General features: G+C 67.0%; 1 protein-coding gene across 1 annotated transcript in view; it reads right to left on the bottom strand.

Moving 5' to 3' along the window:
• FBRSL1 (fibrosin like 1) overlaps positions 1 to 23,001 on the bottom strand; it is a 66,042-nt gene that overhangs the window by 41,015 nt on the left and 2,026 nt on the right. Inside the window, 1 exon segment of the mRNA XM_045534141.1 lies at positions 9,535 to 9,735. Coding sequence (XP_045390097.1) covers positions 9,535 to 9,735 — 201 coding nt within the window.

The following is a 23,001-nucleotide window of genomic DNA, read 5'->3' as shown; positions in this document are numbered from 1 at the left end:
TGAGCCCGGACGGGACGAGACACGGGTGGGGACAGGGCCAGGAACAGCAGCACTGACAGCTCACCTGCCCTCACCAGCAGGGAGCACCACCACCCCACTTTGTAGATGGGGAAACCGAGGCACAGGGACTTGCCCCAGGGCACCTGCAGGTGACGGGGACTTTAGGCGCCCAGGAGGACACCCCTCCACAAAGCAGTAGAAGGGGAGGCCTGAGGGGCTTTCTGCCCAGCTGTGCTCAGACCCCGCCAATTCCTGGGGTGGGGCCAGGGGCGTAAATATTCACCGTCGCTGATTTACAAGACTCAGTTTAACCACCGGCCGCTCCCGCAAGCTGCCACCCTGTGAACACAGCCCGTAGGACAGGGCCAGGTCGGAGCGTCCCGGCAGACCTGGGCTCTGGGTGTTCTGGCAGGAACCTCGAGAACTCCAGTGTGGGGCCCCCTCCTCAGCGCCCCCCCCCCCGCTCCACGCTGCATGTCCCAGAAGCCCACGGCCTGGGCAGGCAGGAAACAGGTGTTTCCACTGGGGGCTCAGACTCCCTGGGTGGTCGGGCACAGGGCTGGGAGCCCCCAGGACCCCCCTCACACACGCAGGGGCACATACAGACCCGCAGGCACACGCACACTCGCCACCCAGACTTGTGTGGACACACACACACCTGCCTTGCCCAGTGGCCTCACATGGCCCGCCTCCAGCACACCAGACGCAGGAAACCTGTGCACACCGCTCACCGGCTCCTCCCCCACCACGCTGCCCAGACACCCACCCTAACCCCCGGGTGCACACAACCCTGCCCAGGCCTGACCCTGAGGCCCCCCAGTACCCCCCAGAGCCCTCTGTGCAGGCTGAGCAGAAGGCCTCCTGCAAGTGCATACAGGACAACAGGAATGGCAGCCCTGGTGCTGTGCACGACTTGAGCAGCTGTACACGGTGGCCTGGTGAGTCTCACGCCAGCCCACCAGGCAGTTCCACACTCAGACAAGAGCCACCCTACAAGTGCACATGAGCTCAGACTGTGGCCACGGCACACCTGGCCGCTCACCTGCAGGCCTGCGGGGGAGGGGGCGGGAGCTGCCTGGGCTGTGGCTCCCTCAGGCCTGCCAGGCCAGCTCGGGCCCCCACAGCCCTGGGCCGCCATCCTGGCAGGAAACAAGAACTCCAGCTGTAGCAGCGGAGTAGCCTAGCTGCTGCCATCCCCGTGGAAACACACGTGCACACACCCCGTCCCCACCCTGGCCTGCAGCCCGCACCCCACCCGCCCCGGGCACCGGCTGCTGGCCCTGTGCCAAGTGGTCACTGGGTGCTTGCAGGCTCCTGCACCTCCCAGGTGACTCTCGTGCCCACCCCAGGCCAAGACGCCCTGCAGCTCAGTCTGCACCCAGGCCCGACCCCCAGCAGGAGTGGGGACTTGGGCGGAGAGAAGGGTGCTGACGGGTGGAGCTGTGTCCATTCCCTGGATGCTCTAGTCCCCACCTCCCAGCCCCTGGGTTCTGGAGTGTTCTGGGAGCCCCCAAAGCTGTCCATTAATCCCCAGCACAGCCCTAGTGCAGCGGACGCCCTTCCCTGGCCGGCCCTCACTCCCCTCACCAGACAGTTCCTCCCGTGCAGGGTCTCAGGCCTGGTGCTGGGCACCCCGACCGCCGCCCCTCCCCGGGACCTCCCCGTCTCCAGGCCTGGCCCCGCGTGTGACCCTGTGTCTGCTGGGTGAGCCCGCACTTCCAGCTGGGCCCCGCGGGGACAGACAGCGGCAGCGCGACCTAGTTCTGGGGAACCTGGGCAGGGGCGGCCTCGGGGAAGACCCTCCATCCGCAAAGGGGCAGGGGGGCCCGAGACGTCCCAGCGGCCAGGACCACCCGGGGAAAGGGAGACCACCTGCCACAGACGCCAGGCAGGCCGAGCACCTCCCGCTGGGGGCAGGGCGGGGACCCCGACCCTCGCCACCGCAGCAAGGCTGCCCGACCAGCCCGCGGGGCCGCCTCCCGCGACTCCCCCGACAGCGCCGGGATCGCGGAGAACCGGCCGCCGCCGGGCGCGGAGGACGCGGAGCCGGAGCGGCCCCTGCTGGCGGAGCCGGGTACTGCAGCCCAGCCTTAGCGGACCCCACAGCGCTCGGCGCTGCGGACCCCGGTGTGGGCAGAGCATCGTCTCCCCTCTCTGGGCTGACATTTACTCAGTGTAGCTCGGGCCTTGCTTCTTTCAGAAACTCTTCCTGATACTCCATCCGCTCCCCATGCTAGTCGGGCTCTCCTAGTCCCGAGTGTGCCCCCGAAAGTGACGTGGGATTCTTGTCTGTCTCCCTGCGTCAGACTGAGAGTGCCCAGCAGGCGACGGCTGCCCTTCATCCCTGCCTACCTGGCACGGTGGGCACAGCGAGGAGGGCTCAGGCAGTGTCTGGGAAAGACCACGCGTCCCCAGAGTCAGCACAGTGTCAAGGGGGCAAGATGCTGCCCTCCGAGTGCTGGGCACCCCCTCGAGCTCCTCGACGTTCTTCTATTGGGGTTCACACACATGGATGGGTGGACAGATGGGGAGATGGAAGGGTGGGTAGGTGGGTGGGTGGACAGGTAGATGAATGAGAGGCTGGGTGGGTGGACAGACGGGTAGATGAGTGGATAGATTAAGTGGATAGATGGATGGATGCACAGATGAATGGGTAAATAAATGCATGGAGATGCACAACAGGTTATACAAGCGACGCTGGCTGAGTTGAGGACAAGACCCTAGGAGGTGTGTTGCCAGCAGGCTCCTAGGGACACAAGCCGTGTGGGGTGAGTGCCCACAAGGCCCAAGTCCTGTTTGCTGGGGGAGGGGCAGGAGCAGCAGCTGTGTCCAGACCGCAGCAGAGTGAACCTCAGCAGGTACGAGCTGCCAGCTCTGGGGCGGGACCGCTGGTCTCCGCCAGTGCTGCCTGGGCCACCCTGGATGGGTCACTCAGTCTTGCTCAGTTTGTGCCCCATCCGTCCCACAGGCTAATGACCTAATTCAGCCTATCACCTCCTTCCCGAGCAGCCACAACAGCCTCCAAGAGGTGTCACCACCTCCATGGCTGTCCTGGTGTCCCCATGAGTTTTTAAAAACATAAATCAGGCTGGGCGCGGTGGCGCATGCCTGTAATCCTAGCACTCTGGGAGGCCGAGGCGGGAAGATCGCTTCAGCTCTGGAGTTTGAGACCAGCCTGAGCAGGAGAAAGACCTGGTCTCTACTAAAAATAGAAAATTAGCCGGGCATGGTGGTGCATGCCTGTAGTCCCAGCTACTCGGGAGGCTGAGGCAGGAGGATCGCTTGAGCCCAGGAGTTTGAGGTTGCTGTGAGCGAGGCTGATGCCACGGCACTCACTCTAGCCCGGGCAACAGAGCCAGACTCTGTCTCAAAAAAAAAAAAAATCAGCTCCTGTCACTCCCTCTCCTGAACCCCCTGTGGTTTCCAGCTGTGAGGGCGAGGTCCACACTGGACACCAGGCCTTGATCCCCTCGGCTCGTGTGCGCCAGGCCACGCCCCCTCAGACCACGCCCCTCGGCTCGTGTGCGCCAGGCCACGCCCCCTCAGGCCACGCCCCTCGGCTCGTGTGCGCCAGGCCACGCCCCCTCAGGCCACCCCCCACAAGCACGTCCTCTACACGAGGGCTCCTCCCGGTCTCGGCCTTCTCCCCGGCAGCACTGCTGTCTGCTCAGCCGTCTCCACCTGGGGCAGGACAGTCACCTGTCTTGTTCACTGCTGTACCTGGGCCTAGAGCAGGGGCCGACAGCAGAGTGCAAACATCTCGTGGGACGAGGCTGGGGACTGCAGTCGCCGCGTTGCCCGCGGCTGGGGGGGGCGGGGCGCGTCCCCATCTCGTTCTTCATTGTCTCCAGCCCCGGGCCGGCCCGACTTCCCGTTCACAGGGGCGCGTGTCTGGCGGCAGGAAGCTCCAGCATCGTGACCCCGCCTGCTGCTCCCACGGGGCAGGCCCAGGCCCCAGGTCGGAGCCACTGAGCAGCTGAGTGCTCTGCCCACAGACCCTGCCACAACTGTCCCCGTGAGGGGACCCGGCCTGGCCCCGAGGACAAGAGGAGTGTCTGAGAGTTCAGGACAACAGAAGCAGCCGTGCAGACAGCACACGCTTGCACATCAGCGCACTGTGTCGTCCCAACACGCCCAAGACCAACACACTGTCATTAACACCCCACTTTATAGATGAGGAAACTGAGACCCAGAAAGGAGAAGCCCTTTCCCCGAGGCCGCCAAGTCCACACTCCTGACCTCATGCTCAGGGCGGCTGAGGAGCGGGGAGCTGCAGGCCGCGGGCACTGTCCGCAAAGCGTGGGGTGCGGGACAGGCAGAGGGGGTCCCACCTCCCCTCAGCACCCCTCCAGCCAAAACCTCGAGGCCCCGTAAAGGCAATGACAGGTGCCACCGTGGGAGGGCTGCAGAGCGAGGACGGAGCTGGCATTCAGGACAAGGGCCCTCAGCCACGGCCCGCGGGGGCCAGACCCCTGTTAACAGCAGCGCTAAGGACAGGGACAGTTCTACTCTGACAGTCCTGGGGGGATGTCATTACCCCATTTTACAGATGAGCAAATGCGGCGCCTGCCAAGGCCACACAGCTAGCTCTTCTCTGTGATGCTCATCAACTGGGACTCTGCCCGGCCCGTCTGGGGGCTGTCTCTTCCGTGATTAGAAAACCCCAAACAAGCACACGTCGCCGCGGCGAAGTCAACACAGTGACAGCAGAGAAGCCAGCCTGGGGCCCAGCCCTGCGGGAGTTGGGGCACGAGGCGCTAGCAAGGGGGGACCAGAAAGGGTGACTGCAGCACGGGGGGCGGGGAGGGCACGGGGACAGGGACACAGCTGAGGCAGTAAAGGTCCGTGAGCTGCCAGGAGGCAGGGCCGGGCCACCAGGGACCCTGAGGGTGGAGGGAACCTTCCAGAAGGCTCCTGGCGGAGGCGGGAGGCCTGCGCACAGGCTGGCAGAGAAAGGCTGCAGCTGCGGCCGCCTTCCAGGGCCCGGCAGAGGCTCAGATTCCACAGGCGGCTGCGGGTTTGAATCCCGCTCAGCCGCTCCTGTGCTGACCTTGGGCCCGTTATTTAGCGGCTGCTTTTCTCCTTCAGCGTCCTCAGCCGCGTGGGAATAACAACACGCCGCCCCACAGACACGGTGCTGCGCTGGGCCCGGACACAGCTGAGCCGGGGCGTCCAGAGACCCCACCTGGCAGACACGGGCCTGGCCTTGCCCAAGTTTGTTCTGAAGGAATTGTCCACTTCACCTAAGCCGCTTAAGTTACTGGAACAAAAGTGTTCCCACGTGGTCCCTTCCACGCTGTGGCACCTGCGGTGACGTTTCCTCCTTCATTGCTAGTGTCGGTCAGTTGTGTTCTCTTCTTAATCAACCCAGCAAGGGATTTCTCAATTTGTTGGTGTTTCTGAAGAAACAACTCCGGCTTTGTGGCTTTCCTGCCCGGCTTGTTTCCCGGTTCCTGGTCTCCGCTGTCCACACCTTCCTTCCTCCCGCGGCTCAATTCTGCCTTCAGCTTCTCATGGCGGAAACCGGGGCGCCGGCTACAGCCCTCTCTCCTTTCCTAGCATGGGCGTGTCAAGCCAGGGGCTGCCCTCTGGGGCCTGGTCAGCGGCCCCCACGCAGCCTGGCGTGGTTTCAGCCCCCTTTCAAGTGACTTTGAAGGTAATTACAGCAAGATGGGAACTTTCCCCAAACCCACGGCTAGGACCTGGCCCCTAGGCTCCCTGTGGGCCCCCGACAGGCACCAGGAGGGCCGAGACCCACCCCTGCAAGGCTCTTTCAAGACTGACCCGAGAGGCGGGTTCGGCTTGGTCTGAATTCCACCTTCACAGGAAGGCCCACCTGGGGCACAGGTCCCCCGGGCACCCACCCTGGGGGCAAAGTGCCCCCCAGCCCCCTCTCCCCAGGCCAGGCTGGGCCAGAGCAGACACCCAGGTCCCTGCTCTGTTCAGTCGGAAACTAATGAAACAAGAATCAAGTCCATTTGCGTAAGAACCATTTGTCAGAATAAATCAGGTAGGACGCACACTCATCTATATAAATTACAAACACTAATGCTGTTATAAAAAATAGTGGCACGGCACTTTTTATTTTCTTTAATCAGAAAAATAAGCCCTGCGTTTCTGGGATGGAGGCCCCAGGGGAGCACCCAGGAAGGGGCCTGCCCTGTGGCGGGCGGGGTCCTCGGGAGCAGCGGGGAGGGGCCGGGGGTCGGCAGCCAGGGAGCCTCCTCCCACCTCCCCTCAGCCCGGGGCACCCACGCGGCCAGCGCTGCTCTCCAGAGAGGGCTGCCTTTGCAGAGCCCCTGGCTCTGGACACAGAGAGAGCCCTTCTGCCCCTCCCTGGCTCCTCCCTCCGCACAGACCACCTCCCTCACGGGGCAAGACGCGTGCCCGGGACCGCAGGACACCTGAGTGTGGGGCTGCCGTGAGACCCGGGGTCTTTGGGTGGGGCGGGGTGCGGCCCCTGACCACAGGTGGGCGCCCAGAGACAGCCCTGTAGTGTGGGGGCTGCCGACTGGGGCTCTCCCTGGTCTGGAGACCCTGACAGCCCCTCTCTGCGTCCCCACTGGGGGTGGAGGCAGAGTCCTGAGAGGTGGGCCGGGAGCCTCCGCTCACCAGCACCTCCTAATGGACCAGACAGCCCTCCTGCGCTTACGGACCCAGCACCACCCGACTGCTGGGGGGGCTGGGACCCGGAGCCTGGCCTCCAGCCAAACCCACACCGCGGCCAACTCGCCACCAGGCTATTCTGCTGGGGGCAGGGGACACACTGCGGCCAGACAGGTCGGGGAGGGGGGGGCGGCCAAGAAGCAAGGCCTGCAGGCAGCACCCCCTCCCAACAAAAGCATTCCCACCCAGCCACACACACACCACCTACACGCACGCTCCCTGCACAGGGGGCACACCTGGGACAGGTGTGCACAGAGACTCAGAGATGCAAGGACAGTGTCGGCAACTCAGAGGCCTGCAAAGACGCTGAGGGACCCCCAGCCAGCTCCGGGCGGAAGGCGGCTGTGTGCCCTCCCCAGGGCGTGCACATCACAGGCAGCCCTCGAGTGGCAGCACTGGGACACCGGTGGGGGAGGCACCCGGCACCGGCTGTCTCCTCTCCTCTCCTCCTGCTGCGTGGGCCTCGCCTGATCCTGGCACTGTGGGGCCCCCACCCCCGCCCGAGCCTCAGTCTCCACAGCGACGCCTGGCCCCGTCTGGAGGCCTCAAGCCAGTCCAGCGAAGCGTCTCAGGCATGCAGGGAAGCAGCCTGACCGGCCCACACCCACAGGGGGTCTGCAACTCAAGGAAGCCCCCACAGGCATCAGGCTCCAGGGCTCACAGAGGGGGCCTGGCGGGCCGCCCAGGGGGCAGAGGAGCGGGTCCCCCGTGACCTCAGGGGCCGGCAGGGACGGCCCAGGGCCAGCAGCTGGGGCTGAGGGGCTGGCACCAGGTCCAACAGGGACCGCCGAGGCCGGCACGGGGGCCCCATGAGAGGCCGGCGGGGCAGGCCTGGCTGCCCCAGGAGAGAAGGGCGGTCGGGGATGGGGAGTAACGGCTGGGGCTGGCAGGACTGGTTTGGGCCCATGAGTGGCCGCAGGGGCCGGCAGGACTGTTCCCGGCCCATAAGTGGCCGCTTGGGTGGGCGAGGCTGCTCGGGGCCCATAAGTGGCCGCTTCTGTTGGCATGGCTGTCCCGGGCCCAGCAGCGAGGGCTTGGGTGGGCCAGGCTGCTCTGGGGCTTCACCTAATTGCTGAGGCTGACGGAGGCCTGGGAGGGACTGCCGGGGGCGGCTGGGCTGGCCCAGGAGGGACCTTCGGGGCTGGCCGTACTGACACGGGGCTAGGAACGCCCGCCGGAAGCAGCAGCACTGGCGCGGGAGGAAGCTGGCAGGCCGGCGGCGTGGTCGCAGGGGCAGGAGTGGCCGTGGGGGCTGGCACTGAGGGCACTGGGCTAGCAGGGACCACAGGGGCCGGCAGCACTGTCCTGAGGAAGCCCCACTGGGCTGGCTACAGTGACAGGGGCTGGCCCATGGCCGCCGGGACCGGCAGCAGTGCCACAGGGTCAGCAGTGCCCGCAGACAGCGGCAGCAGGGCCCTGGGGCCAGCAGGGAGCGCCGGTGCCGGCAGTGGAGGCAGGGGGCCAGGAGGGACCGCGGGGCCAGCAGGGAGCGCCGGTGCCGGCAGTGGAGACAGGGGGCCAGGAGGGACCGCGGGGCCAGCAGGGAGCGCCGGTGCCGGCAGTGGAGACAGGGGGCCAGGAGGGACCGCGGGGCCAGCAGGGAGCGCCGGTGCCGGCAGTGGAGGCAGGGGACCAGGAGGGACCGCGGGGCCAGCAGGGAGCGCAGGCGCCGGCAGCACTGCCTGAGGCCTGGGAGCGCCCCGCGTGGCTGGCAGGGCTGAGCCCGGCGTGACTGCTGGGACTGCTGGGACTGCCGGGGCTGACGCTGCTGAGCTGGGGCTGCAGGCAGCTGCTGGGGTCTGCAGGGCTGATGGGGGCCCAGAAGTAACCGCCGGGGCTGGCAGGGCTGTCTCAGGCCCAGAAGTGACCGCTGGGGCCAGGTGCGCTGACCCGGGGGTGGCCGCTGGGGCTGACGGGGCTGGCGGGGCTGGCAGGGCTGCCCGGGGTCCGGGAGTGCCGACGGGGCTGGGGGGGGCCCCTGGGGCTGGCTGGGCTGGCTGGGCTGGAGCTGCTGCTGGCGCTGGGCCGGGCCGTTCTGGTCCCGGTGGTTGGCTGGGAGCGGCCCCCCTTCTGGGGAGCACACCTGCATGGAAGAAAGAGCACGTGTCCACCTGGGCAGGTGCGTCTGCGGACCCCCCATCCAGCCCAGGCCCGGGAGACATGCTGCCCCTCTCTAGCAGCCCGAGTCCCGAGGGAGCCGACAGCGGAGCCCGACACACCAAACAGAACCCCTTTCTGAAAGAAGGCGCAGCCCGCGGAGCCCCAGGAGGAAGCAGCCGCAGGCTGGGCTGCGCCGGGACAGAGCCCCAGGCTGGGAGAAGCCCTGGGCCAGCTGCCACCTGCTCTGACCCCAGCCAGGCAGGTGGGGCCCTGTTTCCCGGCTGTGCCGTGCACCTGGACCACCAACCACAAGTCACGTGCCTGCGGCGACCACCGGGGCTGACCGCTCCCCTCCCCTGCGCCGCGCACATGAGCCGAGGGCGCCGTGGGCGCAGCAGGAGAGTGCTCTGCAATGAACCTGGTCCCCACGCTGCCAACAGACACGCTGGACACCACTGGACACCCGGTCGTCGGCGGAGCCTGGCAGACGCAGAGGGGAAACGGGGCCGGCCTATCAGTGTGGCCCCCGCCCAGCGAACGTCCGCTCCTCCCTGTCCCACTGGGGCCCTGGGCACGTCACTGCCTCCCTGTGACCCAGCCCCGTCCACGTGTGCCCCGCACCCCGAGCCTGACAGCGATGGAGGGCGTCACCGGGCTGGCCCAGGGGCCGCCGCGGTGGTGTCCAGGTGCTGGCGTGGCCCTGGGCCACCTGCCGCGTCGAGTGCAGACCCTGTGCAGGGCTCCCGGGGGGGCGGGACCCGCGCTCACCTGCTTGGAGGGCTGCAGCGGGACCTTCCTCGGGCCCCCGTCGCAGGCGGGCTCCGCGTCCTGCCCAGGGCTGCCAGCCTCCAGGGGCCGCCTGTGCTCACTCGGCTCCGCAGGGGGACAGTTTTCCGACTCCCGGGGCTTCTTGATTAGGCGACGTTCCCACTTCTCCTTCCGCTCGTGGGGCTTCAGGGCCATGTCCTTCTGCGGGGAGATGAGGGGAAGCGGTTAACTGGGGGGGGACACCCCACAGGACCACGCCACGCTCAGGGCTGGGCCCCCAGCCTGGGACAGCACCCGCCAGGTTGGGGCCCCCAAGCAGGCTCTCAGGCTGGGCCACGCCTAAGGGAAGGGGCCCCTCCCGGGAAGCCACCTCTGAGGTGGGAGGAGCAGACAGACGGCTGGTGTGGGTGGTCCCACAGCGGAGGGCGTCTCCCCTGGGCCCAGCCCGCAGTGCACGGCCAGTCCTCAGCCCTGGAGGCCCTGCTGAGACCAGGCGCCAGCCACACCCAGTGCCGCGGCTGGGGGCCGGGGACTACAGGGACACCTCAGGGGAAGCACCCCCAGGTGACCCCACACGGAAGTGCCCCCCAGTGTCCCCCCAGTGACACCCCACGGCCAGTGCACCCCTGTGACACCCCACGGCCAGTGCCCCCCGTGACACCCCACGGCCAGTGCCCCCCATGTGCCCGAGGGCCTGTGGCTTAGGACAAAGACCCTCCCCGTGGCTCACCTCTCGAACCCCAGACCCCAGGACACGGGCAGGCCATCTGTGTTCCTGCTGGCCTCTCCTGGGCCCCGTCAGCCCTCGCCCTACCCCAAACCCTTCCGAGCCAGCGCGGCTGTCTGAGCCCATGGGCAGACCCCCCTGCATTCGGCAAGCCAGCAGTGAGTGAGCGCCTACTGTGTGCCTGCCTGGCTGCAGGACCAGCACGGAGGGGACACACACGTGTGGGCTCCAGAAGATGCGGCGTCAGTGAGGACAGCCCACCAGGGCACGGCGTCCTCCCCGAGGGGGAACAGTGGGGGGGACACTGGCACTGAAGCCTGAGGACAGGGGCCTGGGGGGTCCTCCTCCCCCACACAGGGCCAGGCGACAGGACAGCCCCAGCTTGGGGCCACGGTGCTCCCGGAGAGGAAAACTCACTGCTCCTCCGGTGAGGACACAATGACAACGATGGGAGAGGTGTGGTGACGTGGTAGCTCTGCCGACGCATTGGCCCCTGCTGTCCCCATCACCCTGTCATCCAACTCTGCTGCTGCAGGCCCTACAGGGCCGCCCAGCCCGGCCCCACAGCCCCCCCGGACTCCCCAGGAGCTGCTGGGGCCACTGCAGGGCCGTCTGGACCCCACCTGCTACGGGCACAGGACCCCCGCCCATCTCGCTAGGCTGACGGCCTGAGCCCGGACATGGCAAATGCTGCAGCCAAGAAGGGACGGAGCTTTTCGCAGCGTTTGGACAGAAGTGTGAACGGATACGGGGTGACTTTCCAGTGACCACGACACCTGCACCAAGCTGGGGCTCGTCTGGCAAGGACAGGAGGGACAGAGGGAGAGGCAGGCCCCACAGAATGCCTGGTGGGGACCGGGGAGGATGCAGGGCAGACGAACCCTCACCTGGGCCTGACTGGCCTCACAGGCCACGCCGCCCTCGCTCTGGTCACCACGGCGTTTGCCTTTGGCAGCAGCAAACTGTTCTGATTTGCCACGTTTTCTGTGCACCTGTCCTGGCATTTCTTTGCTTTCAAAGACACAGAGATTTCCATGGGCCCCTCCCCCAGCCCTGCTGCAGTCACACAGCACAGGACGAGGTCTGGTCCACCGTCCGTCCTGCCCTCGCTCAGCCCCAGGTGGGGCTCACGTGTGGCTGAAGGAACATTTTAGAGAACAGCATCTCACCCGGGGGCACTGAGCCCTCCACAAAGGACTCTGCCGGGGGCCCCCAGTCCGGGCTCCGGCGCGCTCACCTGGGAGGGGAGAGACAGTTCCCATGGGTGCCAGTGGGGCCATCCCCAGCCTCCACAGGTGACAGCCAACCCTTCACCTGGCGCTCTAAGAGGACGTGAAAAGCACCCAGGCCTGGAACAGTGATGGCTGGCCTTGCCAGGGGAGGATGGGGCCACAGCCACCCGGGGTTCTCCAGGGCCATGCGGACCTGTGGGTGGCGCCTGGCTGGCTTCAGGGTCCCACAGCAACAGCCCAGTGCTGCCCCGGAGAGCCCTGTCGGAAGGACGGTGGGGCCCTCGCTGGCCCCATCACTGCCCCCAACACACGTGCCTGGGCCACCAGGATCCTGCTCTGGCCAGAGTCACTCGGTCACTCCACGTCCACCATGAAGGGTCAGCGCTGCAGCTCAGAGAAGCTGGAGACGTCCTGCCCAAGGCCACCAAGGCAGGCAGCAGTGTGGCTGTTCCCTGCTGGGGTGAGGGCCTGAGGGGCACAGTGCCCGAGGCAGCCCCTGCGCGGGGGCAGGGCGGGCAGTGTGCTGCCTGTCCCTCAAGCTCCCCGCAGAGTGCTGGGTCCGTGCCAGGCCCTCTGCTCAACGCGTGACAAACGTCCACACGTGCAGACCTGACCTGTGAAATTGGTGCTGTGACGACCCCAGCATCAAATGAAGAAACCGAGGCACAGAGATGCCTCCATAACTGCCCAGGATGCGTGTCCTTAGCACCCGCCACCACCCCGCCCAGCTCTGGGGGCCACCCCTGCACCCTCCGCAGTGGCCGGGGCCCCGAACCTCTAATCCTCTCCCAGGAGGCCCACTGGGCGAGACCGCCCCGTAGCAGTTTTACATGACTGTATTTAGCGCCCTTAAATGTTGTTACTATGTAGCATCAATGAAATTTCTAACTGCACTCCGGCAAACCAAGCACAGAGAGACAAAAGTAATTGCAACTCCACACACAGCCCGGCTTCCCCCTCACGAGGACGGGGCTGTGGTGGCCCAGCCCCTCCAGCCAGGAAGCACCCTGGGGCCTCCGTTGCTGCCCGACGCGGGGGCAGGAGGCTGTGGGTGGCTCAGCTGCCTGTCGCCCCTGTCTTGCTGGCGCACACTGCTTCAGCAAGGCGGCCTCGGCCCGGCCAGCACAGCGCCCCCGCGACTCCCCCGCGGCCCAGGCTCCCGCGGTGCACCCAGCTGGCCCCAAGCACCCTGCACTGCCCCTCCGCCAGGCCAAAGGCTGGACGGGAGATGGGCCGGGACACCATGGGGCAGTGCCCACCATGACCCCGGTGTGGGGACTGTGTCTAATTATCCCTCCAGCTAAGAAAGTGGGGACAGGACTCTGTGCCACCCTGACCCGCCTCCCCCCAGCTCACACCCCGCCGGTAGGTGACGGCCCCGTATCTCCCCTTGCCCGGCACATCCGCCGTCGTGGATCCTGCTTCACACACACTGAGGGGACTGTCCCCGGCAGGCCTTGTCAATACCTCACTTGCTCCAGAAGCATCTGGAACAGTGTCCTGCAGGCTCACAGCTCTCGGCTGGCAAGGGCCTGGCACCTGGGAGCCAGGCTGGCACAGGGCTGCCGCCAGTGCGGCTGCAGGCATCCTGGTGCTGGCCGCGGGGCCTGAGCGCCCGGTGACGGCACATGGGCTGCTACTCAAGGAGCGGGAGGCAGGGCCCGGGGTCTGCAGCGGGTGGGCAGCCGGGGTGCTGAGAGGCCCAGGGCGCCTATTGGCTACTGCCCGTCTCCTGGGTGGAGCGCCGAGCACCTGCCGCACTTGCCCACCAGGCTTCTGCAGAAAGACCCCAGGCTGTGTGGCCACCTGGAGACACGTCAGACGTGGGCTGAGGGGGACTGGTGCCAGGACGGGCATGGTGGGCACACGGCCGAGACGGGGCTGGGGTGAGCGGCAGGGTGGCCACTGCCTGCCGCCATCCACCCGCCAACACCCCTGCTGGCCGCCCGGCCGCCGGCACCACGTCCGCCTGGAGGGCACGGGCGCACGCCAGCCCGCGTGGAGGCTCTGGCCCAGCCCCGCTGAGCACCTGGGAGCCCGGCTGGCCCTTCCTCCCTCCAGCTCGCTGCACCGCAAGGCCACGGTGCACACTGGACGTGGCCCGCAGCCTGCTGGCCGGGATGCCTCAGGGCTGCCACGAGGGCTGAGGCAGCACAGGGGAGACAGCCCAGGGGTGACCCCAGCCACCTGGGGTCTACAGAAGATTCTGGAAGGGCCTGTGGTGGGGACTGGCCAGCACCAAGGCCACAGGTGGGATGAGACAAGTCGGAATGGTGGTTACCACAAGGGGACACGGGCCCCGATGATGCCACGAGATGCAAGTGTGGTCAACTCTGTGAAATGAACACGGGTCCTACGTCCTCTTGTACATGTGAACCCTCTCACAAGTGGAAAAGAAAGAGGGGGAAGCCAGGTCACTCAGATTTGACGGAGGTGACCCTCTGAAAGGGAGCCGGGTGCAGGGATGGCAGGAAGGCGCTCCGGACAAGCCCGTGCCGCTGAGATCCGCAGCCGGGTGGGAGGAAGGCGCAGAAGCCAGAGCCCCTGTCCTGGCGCCTCCCTTGCTGGGCGGCGCTTAGGGGCCACTGGGCCACCATTTGCCCACGGCGGCACCTGTCACTTTTGTCCAAGGCCTTGAGCACTGGAGGGAGGCAGGCTCAGGCCTGAGTCCTGTCCCACTGCCACAGCCCCGTGACCTCCCGACGGCAGGGGAGGCGTCCAGAGCACTAGCCCCCCGTGGGGAGTGGAGCCGGTCGGTCTCTGAGGCCTGGCGGCCTCCCTCCCTCTGCGTCCGGGGCCCGCACGGCTGGGGCTGACAGCTGCAGCTCGCCGGTCACTCCTGGGCTGCCCAACACCCCAGAGAGTCTTCTGCGGCCCAGGGAGGCCCAGGGCTAGCACGGGTGTCACTGCAGCCACCAGGCCTGGGACGTGAAAGGGCCCGGTGGCAGCTGCAGGTCGGCCTTGCCTTCACCCAGGAGCACTGGTCTGCGTGCACCAGGGAGGACAGGCTGTCTGACAGCCCCAGGGCGGGGGGCCTGGTGGGAGGAGCTGGCCCTGAGAGTAATCAAGGCTGAGACAGCTCACCGGCCTCCTGACCCGGGGACCCGTCCACACCAGCAGCCCAGCCCACATCAGGGGCCACCCCTCCCTGGGCAATGTCCCCTGGGCTCTTTCCCTGCCAGGATCTTGGCCTCACAGTCCTGGGGAGAGGCACATGGCCATGCCAGCCCAGGACGGAGGAGGAAGGGCAGGCTGTGTGGGCACAGGCTGAGGGTCAGAGGGGACAGCTGAGCCGGGAGAGGCTATCGAGGACCTGAGGGTCCCTGTGATGGGAGCCCGGGGCCATGCGCGTGTGGGCAGGCTCTCCCGGGCTGGAGACATCTGCGGGTGCACCAGGGCCCTCAGCCCCCTGGGCCTCAGTTCCGCCCAGAGGGTGAGACCAGCAGATTCGTGAAGCCCAAGAGCCACGCCCGGCATTGTGGAGAGACGGCAGCTAGGCCCTGACTGCCACCACTGCTGGGACGTCACTGTCACAACTGGGTTGCTGCTAAGGCTGGGGCTCCAGCAGCAGCCGCTGCAGGGCCACGCATGTGCCCCAGACTCACGTGGCTGCCCGCCCCCCACAGCCGTGGGCGAGAGGGACTCTGCTGGCACAGACTGGGAGGCACCGCCTCTGGCCTCAGGAGCTGGTCACCACGTGTGGCTCTGAGCCCTCGTCACTCGCTCGCATGGAGTCCACGGGCAGTTCCTGCCCCCCACGCCGCCAAGCTGGACACGGCAGCTCCCGGTAAAGAGGCAGGGCTGGGGCCACAGAGACCCCACCCAGCCAGCCCAGGCTTTCTGCATGTACATACACCACACACACTGTCCCTGGGAAGGCGGGCGCGGAGCCTTCGACACCGGCCTGGGCTGCAGAGGGCCCCGCGGCCCACCCTGAGTGCCCTCCCGCGGCCCAGCTGTCCCCAGAAACCAGACAAAGCTCTGGGGAACCCAACAGAGCCGCACCTGCGCCCGCCAGTTTTCCCTCTCAACCTGCTCAGCAAAGCAGGCACCACCGCAGCCCCCCGCGGGACTGGAACCAAACGCCTCACGTCACTAGTCCCAAAGCGCCTGACTCCACCAGCTTGGGGACCGCCCTCCACCCACCCCAGCCCCTCAGCATCCTCCGGACGGCCACCGCCTGTCAACCCAAAACTCAACCTGGCCAAGCCACTGCCCCACATGCCTGTCCTCCCTGACGGGCCCTAGAGTGGCTCTGTACTCCTCTGTGAAGCCCACCTGGCCTGCTTGTTCTTGTCCCTCTACTGCCTGCCATCCCAACACTCACTGGTGGCTGGGCCCGTGGCATATCTATCCCCTGGCACACAGCTGGTACTCAATACATGCTTACTGCGTCGGGGAAGGAAGGACGGTTCCTCCCCCACCTGGCCATGCCCAGAGCCCAGAGCCCAGCGGGCCCAGCCTATCCATCCCCAGCGAGTGCAGCAGGGCTGGGTGGGGGGGGGCGGTGCCAAGGCCGGATGAGGCCACCCGTCTCCCAAGGAGGTGGCTCCGGCAGCCCAGGCTCCTGAGGCCTCACAGAGTGCCACCCAGTTGTGTCCTCAGGGGACCCAAGGGACAGCAGGAGCCTCCATCATGCAAACATGGGCAGGAAGGGGCTCGGAGCAGAGAGGGGTGTGGACAGGTGGCCACCGGGCCTGGGCAGTGCCACTGGCCTCCACGCCCAGCCCCCAGTGGGTGAGCACCCACGGCTCTCCATCCATCGCACCGGGCGGCCACCGCTGTGGCACCGCGGCTGGGGGTGGAACTCTGGCTTCCTTCCTCCAGAGCGGCCGTCGCCACCCACCCGGAGCGGAGCACCATCCTCGCTGGAACGCGGGCTCGGGGGTCCGGCTCCGCGTGGTCCAGCCCAGAGGGAGCCACAGCTGCTGAATCCCACCAGAGGGCCGCCCGGCTGCACGGGACAGGGAGGCGTCGTTCTGGAGCTGCCGTGCACAGCAGCCCTCAGTGCTCCTGGAACCTTCCAGAACACAACCACACACACAGCCCCAAGAGGCACTGGTACCTCCCACAGTTCCCAGGGGACCCTGGTGTTTGGAGTCACAGAGCGGAAGACCCCAGACTCCCATGAGCTGCAGCCCCACGTCGGGGTTGGGGGTACCTGGCCCGGCCATCCCACCCGCCCAGGCCGAGTGCCCACAGGCAGGGCTGGCCCCGCCCACTTCCCTGGCCATGAGCAGGGTGGGCCCCGCGTCCAGCCCCGCCCGCCATGGGCTCCAACCGGCCTGAAGCTCAGAGTGGGGGACGTGCCAAGACCCGGCAGAAAGGAGCTTGGCAGGCAGCTGGCGACCGTGGGGGCCTCTGGAACGGTGGCAGGGCCTGGCACGTTCGCCGGGCGTCACACCCTCCACGCCAACAACCCCAGCCCTCACGACCTCACGACCCAAGCCATTGTGAGCGCAGGGCCCAGAGTGGGAGCCACGCCCACGCGGGGGGTAAGCAGGGTGAGGGCCCTGAGCCCCCCCCTGGGGCAGCCGTGGGTGCTGGAAGGAGCTGGACAGCCCGGCCCTTCCCCAGGGACCAGCCCCCAGCCTGCAGGCCAGGCCAGAGGGGGGGCCAGGCCAGAGGAGGGGGCCAGGCCGGAGGGGGGGCCAGGCCAGAGGAGGGAGCCAGGCCAGAGGGGGGGCCAGGCCAGAGGGGGGGCCAGGCCGGAGGAGGGGGCCAGGCCGGAGGGGGGGCCAGGCCGGAGGGGGGGCCAGGCCGGAGGGGGGGCCGGAGGGGGGGGCCAGGCCAGAGGGGGGGCCAGGCCGGAGGAGGGGGCCAGGCCGGAGGAGGGGGCCAGGCCGGAGGGGGGGCCAGGCCGGAGGAGGGAGCCAGGCCGGAGGAGGGGGCCAGGCCAGAGGGGGGGGCCAGGCCGGAGGGGGGGCCAGGCCGGAGGAGGGGGCCAGGCCGGAGGGGGGGCCAGGCCGGAGGAGGGGGCCAGGCCGGAGGGGGGGCCAGGCCGGAGGAGGGGGCCAGGCCGGAGGGGGGGCCAGGCCGGAGGAGGGAGCCAGGCCGGAGGGGGGGCCAGGCCGGAGGAGGGAGCCAGGCCGGAGGAGGGGCCAGGCCTGAGGAGGGAGCCAGGCCGGAGGGGGGGCCAGGCCGGAGGAGGGAGCCAGGCCGGAGGGGGGGGCCAGGCCGGAGGGGGGGCCAGGCCGGCAGCGGGCCCTCCCCACCCAGGGCCGCACGACCTCCTCACACGCCACAGGCTTCCCAGGTATCTGGGGGCAGCACACACACGTGTGTGTGCACACTAACACGTACAAACACACATGCATGAGCGCGCGCACACACACACACACACACACACACACACACACACACACAGCACATGTGTGACAAGCCCCGGTCCTTCCTCAGGGACCCAGGGGCTTCTCAGCACCGTCCCTTGTTTAGGGACAAATGACTTTGCTGTGAGCCATCCAGGGTCTCTGAACAGGCGTCAGATCTCCAGGCCAGCACTGCCCCAGCCGTGGAGGGCGCCCCGGGTCCCTCCAGGCAGCCTCAGACCTGGACTGCAGCCTGGGGTCACCAGCTCAGCTCATCCTGGCAGGGCAGGTGGCCTGGGGACCTTGAAGGGTGACGAGGCCTGTGGGCTCCTAAAATATGCAGGAGCTGAGGCCACAGGAGGTCCTGGCAGAGTCTGGACAGACGGGTGCAGAGGGGACAGCCTGGGTCAGTGGTCACGCACCAGGTGGGCTCTCTGGGGGCTCCTCGTGAGATTTCCTCCGACTGTGATTCTGGAGCTGCTGGGGCCCTGGCACACCGCGCCGCCCTTTGCCAGATGCCTCTCTGCTCGTGGCCATGGCCCGGCTCGCTGCCCTCTCCCGAACCCCCAGGGCCAGCTCCTGCCTGGCTCCCCCCACCTGCCCTGGCCAGGCGTCCCACGCTCTGGTCTCCTCCCTCAGCACCTGCCTCCTTCCCGCCCCAAACCACGCTCACCGCTCCCCGGTGAACGGGCCGGAGTGCTGGCACCCCAGAGTCCTGTCCAAGTAGCGAGGAAGTGGACAACGTGTATGCCGTTTGGACTATTCCAGAGTACAGAAGAAAAGGAAAAGTTTCCAACCCGATCGCAGCAGAACCCGCAAAAACAAGACAACCACAGACGGGTCTTCTCGGAAGTATGGTGGCAGAAACCCCAGCTCTCGGCAAAGCCACCTGAGGTGAGGCTCCACCACCACGGCCAGGCAGGGGCCGCTGCCGGAGCTCAGGGAGCGCCTGGCACGCACGGCACGATGGTGCTCGGGGCGAGCAAGGTGCTGCCCGGCAGGCGCTCCGCGGGCACGAGGCCGCCCACGGGACGTCACCCGGAGTTGACGGCAAAGGCCTCCCAACCCGAGGAGGGAGGGGAGGACACCTGCAGACCAGATGCCGACTCTCACAACACGGTGAGACACGAAAAGGCAGCGAGGGCCCAACGGGGAGGGAAGCAGCGCAGCGCCGGTTGCCGACAGGTGCCACCAGGGCCAACGTGACCCCAGAGAACCGAGGGACAGTCAGTGCTGACGAGAGAACGCGGCCAACTGCTGTGGTACGAACGTTCGCGGGAAAATGGCTTTCCTACACCAACAGCAACAGCCACTCGGAGACCATGGAACGAGGCTTCCGCCCAGAGTGACAGACACCACGAGGACCAGCTGAACGTGGGAGCAGCAGGGAGCAGCCCTCAGCGCCAGCCCAGCAGGGAGGGCTCTCACGACAGCCTTCCACCCCGCAGGACACGCCAGCTGCACCCGGGCCACTCCTCTCCCAAGGGAACACGCACACGCGGGAGGGCTGGTCTCCGCACAGACTGAAGCTCCCACGCCTCCTCAGGGGAAAGGCCGACCTGAGAGGGACAAGGGGACAAGAGCCGAGACAGGAACGGACGGAGGTGCTGGTGTCGGGTCAGGCTCCCGGCTACGGGACCCACAGGGAGCCTGGGGAAGAACCTTCCAGGCCGAGGCCCAGCACACACCCGGGCCCAGGGTGCAAAGCCTGCACAGTGTGTGGGAGCCGCAGGGAGGGCCCTGAGGGACCTGAACTGGAGCAGAGAAGTGACAGGCCCAAGAAGCTGGAGGGTTGGGGACTGTCCTGCGGCAGTGGCCTAGACCTGAGGCCTGCAGGCCCTGCTCCAGCCACGGCAGGGCCCAGGGGGCCGGGGACTTCGCTCTCACCCCCTCGAGCAAGCAGCCCTCAGCCCCCAGCTATGGGACCGTCTGGGAGGAACTGGGTTCACCCCGTCCTCGAAGCAGCCCAAGACCGTCACAGGCAGGTTCCAGGCTCAGCTCTGCACCCCATCCCATGACTCTGGGCCTCAGTTTCCCTGTCTGAACAGCAGGAAGCAGCCATGAGAAGAGGGTATGGGCTGGGCACAGGCATGGCCCCCAGCACAGACCCGGCCCTCACTGGCACCACCGACAGTATTGGCTTCAGGGGCCCCCGGAGGGCCAAGTGGCACCGCTGGCCCTGCACATGCACTCCCGGCCAAGCGCACTCTCAGCCCTGAGCCAGCCCAGATCCTCCTGCCTTGTGCCCTTCCCGGGGGACCCTAACCATGCCGTGAAGCCCCCACCAGGCCCACACAGCAGAACCTCCTGGCTGCACCCAGGGCTGGGCAGAGCCTTGGATGCCCCCAGCCCCCATGCTGTGCCCTGAGAACCCGCACTCCCACCTTGGCCAAGCCCTGCAGGCTCACGCCCCCGCCCAACAGGGTCCTGTCTGTCACTGTCCGCAGAGATCACAGCTCGCCCGGGACGATCGCCCGCCTGCGGCCATGGCCATGGCGGCTTCCTAAGCGCTACTGTGCACAGCAGGGTGGGTCGGGTTTTAGGCGCGTGTTCCTGGGATTATAAAAGTAACACGCGCTGACCAGAGAACGTGGAAGCAGAATTAGAGAAGGGAAGTTGCCGGCCACCACAGCTAGTGTTCTGGGCACTTTTTTTTCCATTTTTGTTCCCATGTACACACTTCCTGGGAGACTGCGTATCTGCACTTGGCCATGTCACCGCGATGAAGCACCAGAGACCCAGGAAACAGTCACCTGGAGGACGCGGGGGCTGGAGCTGACACTCCAGCGCACCTTTTCACAGAGCTCGCTTTCTCAACCAGGTGAAAGCAATCTGCTGTTTGAAAAAGCAAATTAACAAAAAAGTCACAGACGTCAAACCAGAAGGGCGGTTTCTGCCCAGAGGTGGTGGCAGAGGCACTTGCCAGACACTGGCCACCCCTCTGCTGCCCAGAGCACCCGGCCAAGCACCTGACTCCACGCTCGGGCCCCGCACACGGGAACAGAAGGTGCCGTCGGTCTCGGGCCCGCTGGGCTGACCAGGGCCAACCACCCGGAGATGCAGGGCCCGGCACAGGCTGTTCTGTGGCCAGAGGGCAGCCTGGGCCACCTGGGAGGTGGCGTCTGACACAGCCCTGGACGCTCCTCTCAGCCCCACAGGCGGGAAGCTGCCCTTCTCAGAGGGACCTGGGCAGGGACCAGCAGCAGCACCCAGCACTTCCCTGGGGGGTGGGGGGCGGCTCCCTGTCCCTTCTGGGCAGTGCCACCAGAAGACAGAGTTGTCACAGAAAACAGGAGGACAGCGAAAACCATCCATCAAAACTGCCCCAGCATCCCCGGCCAGAGCAAGAGCAGAGGACAGAGGACAGAGGCCAGGGGACACCCCAAACCTAGAGACGCCACCCCCTTCCATGTGAGACAGATGGAGACACAGAAAGTCGAGGGAGCCGGTTCAGACTGGCGGAGCCCAGGCCACCCCTGCACCCCCAGGCCCACAGGGCTTGGCCCACGCAGCGCCATCAGCTGCTGGGCACACACCCTGAGCCAGGCCAAGCCCTGCCCCTCGGCCCACGGCCACCACTGCCAACATCAAGGAGCACCTGCTGTGTTCTCTGCGCACACAGGCACAGGCTGGAGATCTCCAGCTGACTCAAGAGGCAGGCACTGTCCCCCAACAGAGGCACGGCCAGAGGAGTCGGGCTCTCTGCCGGGGCACAGGGGGTGAAGGGGGCTCTCCCCAGGGCATAGGGGGTGAAGGTCTAATGGGGGCACAGGGGGTGAAGGGGGCTCTCCCCAGGGCATAGGGGGTGAAGGTCTAATGGGGGCACAGGGGGTGAAGGGGGCTCTCCCCAGGGCATAGGGGGTGAAGGTCTAATGGGGGCACAGGGGGTGAAGGGGGCTCTCCCCAGGGCATAGGGGGTGAAGGTCTAATGGGGGCACAGGGGGTGAAGGGGGCTCTCCCCAGGGCATAGGGGGTGAAGGTCTAATGGGGGCACAGGGGGTGAAGGGGGCTCTCCCCAGGGCATAGGGGGTGAAGGTCTAATGGGGGCACGGGGGGATGTAGGGGGCTCTCCCCAGGGCATAGGAGGTGAAGGTCTAATGGGGGCACAGGGGGTGAAGGGGGCTCTCCCCAGGGCATAGGGGGTGAAGGTCTAATGGGGGCACGGGGGGCGAAGGGGGCTGCCGGGGGCACACGGGGTGAAGGGGGGTCTGCTGCTTGGGGGAAGACGGAGGGGCCTTCCCAGGGCAAAGAGGGATGGGGGGCCTGCCCCAGGGGACAGGGCAGGGCTGGAAGCCTATCTGGGTGGGGCTGCACTGACACCCTCAGGACACTCCCACAGGCTGCAGCTCACCAGCAGGTCTGTACCTGTGCTTGTTTACAGGCCTTGCCGTGCCCCGCGGGGTAAGCAAGCCTCTGGGGTTACTGGGCTTCTCTGACTCTCAAATGTCACCCCCAGGGGTGCCACGTCCTTTAAGGTCCCAGTGTGGGAACAGCCCCCAAGACCTGGGGGTGGAGTGACTGTGAGTGAAGGTGGGATGGGGACAGCCCCACTTCTGGGCCGGAGTCCTGGTGGCCCTGAGCATGCGCCAGCATCTCCCTCAAGCGTCCCACGTGAGAGGCCTCCAGAGCAGGCTGGACAGGCTGGGGCCATCAGCTGCCCTCGCTGCGTGCCTCAGTGTCCCCATCTGTGGAATGGGGGCAACAACCAGCCTCCCTTGTGGGCCATAGGTCTGTGAAGGGCAGCTCAGAACGGTGCCTGGTAGAGGGAACACTGACCGGGTCAGTCTCTGCTGCCGGCATGAACACAGATGACCTGAACTTCAGGGAAAAACCACTACACTTTAGCAAAAGATGAGGCCAATCAGGAGACACTTCTGGGCCAACCCAGAGGTTATGACTCGTCCAGAAGCCCCGTACTTTCCAAGGCAGCCTCAGAAGGGCAGAGAAAGGCGCCTGAAACGCCCCGAAGGTACTGTGGCTGGGTGACTGCCAAGCAGAAGCTGGCGGGTCACGCTACGGTGGGTGGGGCGTGGGGGGCGCTGGTCTGACCCACACAATCCCCAAAGTCCACTGACTTTGGCCGGGGGGCTGGTGACCCAACGGAGGAGGTGGACAGTCAGAGCCGCTGCAGGAAGAGCGCTTGGACCCAGATGGGCTAGGCCCACCTTGGCACCCTGGGACCTCAGGCGTGTGACCCAGG

The sequence above is a fragment of the Lemur catta genome, chromosome 21 (assembly GCF_020740605.2).
Source record: "Lemur catta isolate mLemCat1 chromosome 21, mLemCat1.pri, whole genome shotgun sequence".
NCBI lineage: Eukaryota > Metazoa > Chordata > Mammalia > Primates > Lemuridae > Lemur > Lemur catta.
This window is presented reverse-complemented; position numbering and strand designations above follow the sequence as displayed.